The sequence below is a fragment of the Xiphias gladius genome, chromosome 23 (genome assembly GCF_016859285.1).
Source record: "Xiphias gladius isolate SHS-SW01 ecotype Sanya breed wild chromosome 23, ASM1685928v1, whole genome shotgun sequence".
Classification (NCBI taxonomy): Eukaryota; Metazoa; Chordata; class Actinopteri; order Istiophoriformes; family Xiphiidae; genus Xiphias; species Xiphias gladius.
In genome coordinates this window covers 14899514-14908500 of record NC_053422.1, presented here as the reverse complement: position 1 = coordinate 14908500, position 8987 = coordinate 14899514, and the positions used below count along the sequence as shown (strand labels likewise).

The 8987-nt window shown below is 42.7% G+C and overlaps 1 protein-coding gene across 1 annotated transcript; it reads left to right on the top strand.

Moving 5' to 3' along the window:
- Positions 1-143: 143 nt before the first annotated feature.
- Positions 144-6304, top strand: rtn4rl2b (reticulon 4 receptor-like 2b). Its single transcript, XM_040119998.1, has 4 exons — positions 144-229; positions 1734-1960; positions 2085-2318; positions 3780-6304. Exons 1-4 carry the CDS (start codon positions 181-183, stop codon positions 4650-4652), a joined length of 1383 nt encoding a protein of 460 aa, XP_039975932.1. The 5' UTR covers positions 144-180; the 3' UTR covers positions 4653-6304.
- Positions 6305-8987: the final 2683 nt, after the last annotated feature.

Here is an 8987-nt window from a genome sequence, read left to right as displayed (position 1 = left end):
CTCCTCTGCCCACGGCTGTGGGCGAAGGCGGCCGCGGGTATAAAGGGCTCGCCGGGACTCCGGCACGTCACTGCCTGAAGCCGCAGCAACTCGGTCGCCAGAGCTGAGCCCCAGCAGAGATAGCAGCAAGCAGGCACCTCCACGCCGCGCAGGCTAACTCGCTTTCGGCTTTGGTTCGAGATGGAGACGCGTTGGAGCATGAGGAGTTCCAGGGCCCACAACTTTAAGAGTGAGTTTCTCTCCATCTTGCACCTGCAGTTTGAATGCACCGAGTGCTCTTCGTTTTACGAATGCATTTCTGTGATTTATTTGGCTTAAAATTAAATATTTTAAGTGACAAATGGTTTAAAATCGCTTTGGTGTTTCCATGTTACTCTGGGTAGCCTTGTATTTCTATGGAAAACTGCAAAATTTCTATGTTTTGTTGTGCTTTTACGCACAGTCATTTTTGCGTATATTTTAAACTGTATATCAAGTTAAACTGTATATCAAGTTAAATCGGTGTTGTGTCCAACACCGATTTAAATTTAAATAATGTTTTTCAGTAATGAGTGTCATAAATTTAGAGGAATGTCGCCTTGTCATTGGGGCGCGTCTTTTGGCCATATTGGGGCGCAATTGACGTCTGTCAAGTACAAGTTCTTTAGGAAATCCAATTCATCCTTTATTTGTAAATTTATGTGATGACAGTATCTGTAAGGAGATTTTTTTGATTCGTTTTGGCTTTCCTGTAAAGTTGACCAAAAACCTCCTTATTCAATCTCTCCATATCTTTTTTACGCATGGAGAGATGTAAGTTTGATTTTTGCCCATGTGATACTGAGCTTTATTTCTCATCTCACATCGACTTTGGGGTAAAAAAAAAAGACTTAGGGCGACTCTAGAAAGGTGTCCTGTTCCACCTTAAAGCCCCAAATCCAGTTGTCCCTCAGCGTCCAGCGCAGCTAGTAGTCCACCTTGTTAAGAGGTCAAGAGGTGAACCCCTGGAAAATCTTGCTCACAACAGATGAATGGGAACTTCATCATTAATTCATGCATGTACGTTCCCCGCGGTGGCCACAATTGCGCACCGTTATCCGAGCCTTGCCACGAAGCTGTTGCAATATCAAGAACCGAAACTGATCCGGGTCTGGTTACCTTTTTTTACGCCTGCCCTCTCGCCTGTACCTCTCAACGGAAACATCCTTTTAGTGTAGATAGCCTGAGAACTAGGAAACCAGGTTAATTTAATGCAGTCACGTGTGACTTGCGTTTTTGTCTCTTAAAGTTCTGTTTTGTAGATTTTTTTTGATGATTTTTTCTATTCTAAATTGCTGAAATCCAGAGTTATGTAATCGTACCATAACAGACATTGAGACCTACTTATGTAAAGTGATCAGGTGGATATGAATGGATGAATGATTTCTGTAATGTAATCTGGTGAATTATATATGAACCCCAAAGTTCTGGGGACCATCAACAGGTCACAGATGAGACCACAGCAGTGCTAAAAAGAATCACTGACAACAGCAACAGGTTTGACAGACAGACAGCAAAGAAAGGCTGGTGCCAAAAGCTGAAATCAACCCCTGTTTCTTTGTCTGTCACTCTTTCACCCACACAATATACACGTTTACCAAACCAGGACTAACTACTGCGACGGTGACCCTTTGCTGTTAACCTAACCCTTCACTTGTTTTCCTATTTGTCTCATTAGAACTAACCACCTCTTGCTTTTCCCTCCCTCTCTCCAGGTGGACTGTCCCTGTGGCTGATTCTGTGGCTGGTGGTGGTGAAGCCGGGTGGGGTGGCCGCATGCCCCAGACTGTGTGTGTGTTACCCCACACCCATGACGGTCAGCTGCCAGTCCCAGAACCTCACCATAGTGCCGGCCGGTGTGCCCTATGACTCGCAACGTGTTTTCCTGCAGAACAACCGCATCACAGAGCTTCGCGCAGACTCTTTTGGCTTCGAGACACAGGTAAAAAGGGCAGTGTGTGCGTGTGTGTGCCTCTGCTGAATTCCCCTCCAGTATCTGGAGATATTCTGAACACTCTTTTATTTGTCCTCTCACAACCTGATTATTTTTTCTTCGTTCTATGCAGGTGCTTTGGTTATACGGCAACAACATCACATGGATCGAAGCCGGGGCCTTCAGTAACCTCAGGGTGCTGGAGGAGCTGGATCTGGGCGATAACCCCTCGCTGCGCCACCTGGAGGGCGGAGCTTTCAGGGGCTTGGAGAAGCTGCAGAGCCTGCACATGCACCGCTGCAAGCTGGCCGCTCTCCCCCATGACCTCTTCCACAAGCTGTACAGCCTGCAGTTTCTCTACCTGCAGGTAAAGCCAGTATCATCACATATACCTAAAAGCACACATATACTGTATAAACACATATCTGTACATGTTAGGTAGTCATGCATGAGTATGTGCACTTGATGCTTGCAGGAACACACACTTGTGTTGCAGTACTGATTTATGAACACATCAGACACCGTACCGTTTCCCACATGTAGGCTGCACACCCACTCACACACAGACACGTGTCGAATTGTTTTATGTCGGTTCTGCGAGTTGAGCACAGCACGCAGTCACTAAAATGCAAACTGAGAATATACACAAGTAAATATTAAAACACCCAAGAGATCTAGGACCAAGGCAACATAAAGTACGCAACTCTGCAGAATCAAATAGCAGATTTCTTTTACCATAATATTATTAAACAAGCACAGTAGATTGATGTCAGGTGATTTCAGGGAGGAAATTATGCAGAATGATCAATGTTAGCAAAGTGAGTGGCTGCCAAATCCTCCTTGCAAATACTCTATAAATGAATGTATAATACATGTTAAGGGAGCATGTGCCCACTCATTTCCTCTCAACAGTAGTTGTAGCTGTGAGTCAGATGAAACAAAATCAAACCAAACTCTAAGAACAAGCTACTGATATATAATAATATATAGTATAAAAGAAGACCAAGAGGAGGTGACATGCTCACCTTTTTAAGTAGACTGACAGCCAAACGACTGAAAATGATTAAACCCACTGATATGCAACATTTCACCTAAACGATACAGAGGGAAAGCTCCATAAGTTTACCTTAGAAGTTCCACCTGCAGCTGGGTGAATACCCTCTTTAATTAAAATTAAGCACTGGGGGTCATGTACTAATACTCATGTACAGATACTCATGTACTAATAATAATCATGTACAAATACTCAACTAAACTCTTTATTTATATAACACTAACACAGTAGAACTAAATAACTTTGAAACACAGAGAATAAAAAATAGTGTATAATTTACACTTGTCCCACACATTTTCAATGCTTTCCTTGATTCTTTTATCGAGTTCCTAATTTTTCAGGCCGTGGCTCATTTCAGTACATGGTGAAAATAAGCTTGCCAAGATTTTTCATCGTCATTCAATGTATTTTTTTTTTTTTGCCAGAGCTGTTGCGTTTTGGCAGCTGGTCGTGAGAGCTCAGCTGTTGAAGTGCCCTTAAATCTAATTAGACAACAAGTCCCTACCAAGATGTGAACAAATGAAAAAAAATCATTCTCACATTCAGTGTGGTTCCAGGTCATTTCTGATCACTGTAAAGCCACTTTCAAATAGGACGTTCCCCAGGCGTACATATATGGTATGGTCTCAGTTAAGATTGAGAGATTTAAATGAACTGTTATTGCATAAATTAAAAGCGATCTCTGTCTTGAATTCAATTTTTGCCAACAACTAAACCCACCAGTTGGAATTTTTCCACAGCACTAAATCTTGTTGTATTTTGACTTTGCTCCAGGAGAATCAGCTCCACTTTCTTCAGGATGACCTGTTCTCAGATCTGGTCAACCTCACCCATCTCTTCCTGCATGGAAACCGCATCCGCGCCCTCTCTGAGAATGTGTTCAGAGGCCTGGTCAACCTGGACCGCCTCCTCCTCCATGACAACCGCATCAGGCAGGTCAACCGCCGTGCTTTCCGTGACCTGGGCCGCCTGACCATCCTTTACCTGTTCAACAACACCCTGGCCGAGCTGCCAGGCCAGGCCATGAAAGACGTCCAGGGCATCCAGTTCCTCCGTCTAAATGGTAACCCCTGGTCCTGCGGCTGTGAGGCTCGTCCCCTCTGGGAGTGGTTCCGCAAGGCTCGCATCTCCTCCTCTGAGCTAATGTGCACTTCCCCATCCCAACGTCGTGGTCAGGACCTCAGATTTCTCCGGGAGCTGGACTTCGCCCTCTGCCCTCTGCCTGACCCTGGCTCTCTGGCTGGAACCACCACAACCACCTTCAGCACCAAGACCCGCTGGTGGTTCTCCAAGCACAAGCCTGCATCTTCTTCCAAGGCTTTGTACCAGAAGAGCACAGAGACGGTGAAGGCCTTCCCCTTTTCTGCTGTCAAGCCTCAGTACCTCCCCAAAACCCCTGTGGAATCCTTCTCGTCCAAGTACGAACTGTCGGAGGATGAGGTGGCTCTCCCCAAACTGGATCCAGAAGAATACTGGGCCAACTACGGCAACGAAGACGCCTCCATCCGCTGCTTGGAGCTGGAGTGCCCCCCAGGCTATGACAACCCAGCCTTCCCCTCATCCTCCTTCTCACCCATCACCCCATCCCTCCTCCACCTCCTCTCCCTATCCATAGTCACATTCTCCCTTCATTTCCTTTTTGGCTGAACTCTTCTCTCCTCCACACCCTTTTCCTCTTCTAATTTCTCCCCCTGCTCTTTCCAACTCCAACAAAAACCTGGATCTTGATTCCTTTCAGTTAACCCCCGTGAGGTGCGGGGGGGTGCTACTCTGACGCAGCAGGGAGCTGTTTTAAAGAGCAGGGATCAGTTGAGCTGATGCAGAGCAGGACAGGATTTCATTGTTGAAGCAGCTGCTGCTTAGCAGTACAGACTTTTAAAAAAGCAGGGAATAGATCATGAAAACAGACTCTGATTTTAACAGTACAAAGACGGAAACATACAGCAGCAATATGAAATGGTAGAAACACAACACAAGGACAACTGGTGGGGTCTTCAGATGTTTTTTGATATCACAGCTGTAAACAACGCAGGCGTTGTGATTCATCAACAGCTATTTTCTATAACAACTAGTGCTCACCATCCAGTTACTGCTAACACTATCCCTCACTGATTTACTCTCATCATTAATAAAAGTGGTGATTAATAGGTTATATGGCACCACCAGAAGTAGAAGGAAGAGGTGGATCGACACAGATAATAAGTGGCTTTGGAGGAAAGACAAGAGAATAAAGAATTAAAGGGAAAAGTGAAAAGAAAATCAACACAATGCGAGAAGAGTGAGCTTTAGATATTCATCTACAGGCAGAAAGGCACGAGAGGATCATTAGATCTGCAGCCAAAAGCGACTCTCCACCCACACTTGTACATACCACACATCATCACTGTACATACGCCCATCACACACTGCTCTGTATTTTAGACTAGCTGGATTTGTACTTTTCTTTTAGTACCATTTAGTAAACAGCAGCTTGTGGTGATAGAAGAGATCTGTAGATTATAAATGGAAGGAAAAGAAATGAAATATGGAAACTCATGTTTTCCCACTCGTGTTTTCTACTCTCTTCTTCTCTCAGACACCCGAAAATCTTGTTCCTGATTTTCCAAAACTGAATAGAATATCAAAAAACTCAACGAGATTAAACATATCAGAGATCAATTTCAACGTGAGCAGAGAAATAGATGCTCACTACAATAAATAAGGGAAGGGTTATACTCCTGATTAAGACTGTTTTGTGTGTGTTTCAGTTTTTTGTTGTGGTTGTGTGTGAGTGAATGTGTAGTAGACTAAGAGACCAAAGTCCTAAGGAGACCAGTTTGAAGAGGTCTCTTATTAAAATGAGTGCCTGTGTATGTTTATCTCCATTTAACCCACTATCACTAAGACCCAAAACTGTTTCACAACCAACTGTATATTTTCAAAGATGCAGGGGAATGTGAATGAGTGTCGGTTTTTTACTATTTCTGAACACATTTGATAAATCCAAGGGTTTCATCTGATTTCAGTGACAATAAATCTGTATTTTGTGCTCATACAGACCATAAATAGACCATGACAATCAAGCTGTCATATGTAAAACCTTCTCTATTATATTAAAGCTGTATTAGATAACCTCTCTGACTCCAGTGTGTGTTTTGGGAAAATGGGATGGGTGTTTACACAGTGAACTTTTCAACGCAATACCAATCCTGATTGTGATCTGCATTATTCATGGAGGCCATTATGTTCCCTCTCAACTCCAAATGTTAAATCTGAACTAACCTGAATCATAACTGTGAGTTTCTGCATAGAACATGAAAGATACTGTGACACTGTTAGAGTCTGTATTTTTCATAGAAAAACTTGTTATGAATGTGCTTTGCTTTATTAAAAAATAAAGAAACAATCACAAAGAAATGACTGGGAGTTTCTTTTCGTTTCTCTGTTGTCTTTATTCGCTAAGGATGCCACAGAGGAAAACAAAAATGGGCAACAGTTAATCAGACAAGAATAGATGGAAGAAACCTTTACTTAGTGACAAATTTGATTTGAGGATCAAATCATAAAGCTGACAACATTTTAGTTTCGCAACAATTCATTTACCAAACAGAAAACTTACTAAAATCGCAGTAAAATAACCAACTGAAGAAAGAAGCATCAGAACTGCAAGAAGTATATAATTCTGACATATGATGGCTTTGACATTCTTGGACAAATAAGAGCAGGACCATCAGGAAATAGTTTTTGAAGAGAATCAAGTCATAGTGCTCCTGTGAAAGCCCATAGAAAAGGCAGGGGGTATTTGTTGTGTGCCTGTGTGTGTACGCAAGCGCATGAAGTGTAAAGAAATCCATGTGACAGTGTAAGTGAGTGTGGTGAAGGTGAACGATCTCAACTGTGTTCACTCCTCGCCCCCAATTACATTTCTCACCATGTGCAGAAGGCAGCTATATCGGGCGATATTATACAGAAAGATGGGTGAATGAGTTTTCAAGGCGTGTGCATGTGCGTGTGTGTGTGTGTGTGTGTGTGTGCGTATGTGTGTGTGTGTGGGTTTTGGGGGTGTGTTGGGGGGGTGAGGTATGATTCAGGGTTGGGGGCAGAATGGGGAACAGGCCAGGATGATAATGTGGCGATTTGTCCCGGAATCAGCACACCCCCTCAACAGATTAACTCTCACCATGATAATGATGATGATGATGCACACACTCATGTATGTGTTTAGGAGTGCAAGGACACATATAAATGTGTGTCCATGTACAAATAAACGCTAACATTCATGTGCAAATGGTAAAGTCTGGAGAAGTTTGGTGGAGCGGTCTGTATCCCCTCACATCTAATCTGTTTTGTTTTCCAGCTCACAAATTATTCATCACTTTCACATCTTACTTTGCTCTCAACTTTCCCTCTTCCACTTTTCTCTCTTTTATTTTTCTCCTCTCTGTGACAAAGTCTCCCTCACTCCTTCCGGTCATAGTTTACAGTAGATAAATCGTCAAGCCTAAATTCTACTTTCTTGTCCTTAACAGCATCTTTCTTTCAGAACTTTTCATATCCTCTGCTCTACATTTTTTCAGTCAAACTAAACATGCACATTTTAACCACACCGCATCTGAGGTGCACTACACTGAGACAACATTCTGCCATAATCTATACGGGGAAGTTTAGCATATAAACTTGGGTGTGCCATTGTTGTTAATAAACAGAGTTTGCAGAGAATTGGAGTTTGCTGAAATGTATGAATGGAAATGTTATTAACCAATCTCATAGAGGTTTGGTTGGGTTATTGTCCTGTGAAGCAACAAAGTTAAAAAATATTTCCTGTCTCCCAGTGTGGCAGTAAAATCTGTTATTTCTGTAAGCAGCGTGATCTAAGTGTTAAAGGACAAATTAACTGTAACACACATTGTGAAACCCCTATCAAGTTATACAGTATTAAACAAGTCTAACATTCTACAGTCAATCTAGCGGCTCTGTGAGGCTGTACCTGAGCTACATGTTCACCATGTTGGTTTAGGGTGTTAGCATGCTAACATTTACTAATTAGCACTATAGACAAAGCACAGCTAAGGCTGATGGGAATGTCAGGAGTTTAGAAGGTATTTATCCATAAACCAAAGTACTGGACCAACTGAAATTTGGACCTGATGATTGTGCCAGATGGAAAGTCAGGATGTCTTTACAATGTGTTTACAATTCATCCAATGGAGACCTGTCAGATGTGCCTGCCAGATTTCAAAGCAACCCATCCAACGGTTGTCGAGATATTTTGATAAGGAACTAAAAAGTCAACCCCATGGTGGCGCAAGAAAAAAAATCAGAGGATAAGCAAAGTAAGTTGGATGCATTGTCTGGGTACCATGAATATCTGTAACAAGTTTTGTGCCAATCCATGAGGTAGTTGTTGAGACAATTGACAGGATAAGTGCAAAATTGAACCGGGTGGTGCTAGAGGAAAAGTCAGAGGATCACCTAACTCATTACTGTTTATCCTCTAGGGGCCTTGAATATCTCTCTGTCTAAGTTGTTGAGATATTTTGAACCACAAATGTCAACCTCATGGGGGAACCCCAGAAGAAAAGTCAGCAAACACTAAGGTCATCAGGATTCATCCACTGGTGACCATGACAGTCTGTAAACAAATTCATGGCAATTTATCCAGTAGTTGTCCAGATATTTCAGTCTAGACCAAAGTGATAGATCAACACAAAGACCCGACATTGCCATTAGAGCCATGCAAATAGCATGGATACAAATTAATGGTAAAACACATTTTTAAAGAACAGTCATGGTTTACAGAAGTAAAAAATCTTGGTTTGTGGATTGCAGCTATCTAATGCATCACCACTAAATTAAATGATGGTCATTTGGCAAATGTTTTTGTCCAATGCAAATTGCATTTTCCTGGAGCATTTTAGGGATTTTTGTGTTGCTCCTACGTGTACACACGAGGAGCTGGGTCTCGAACCGCCGACCCAAACAGTTATTGGCTGCTCTGCTCCA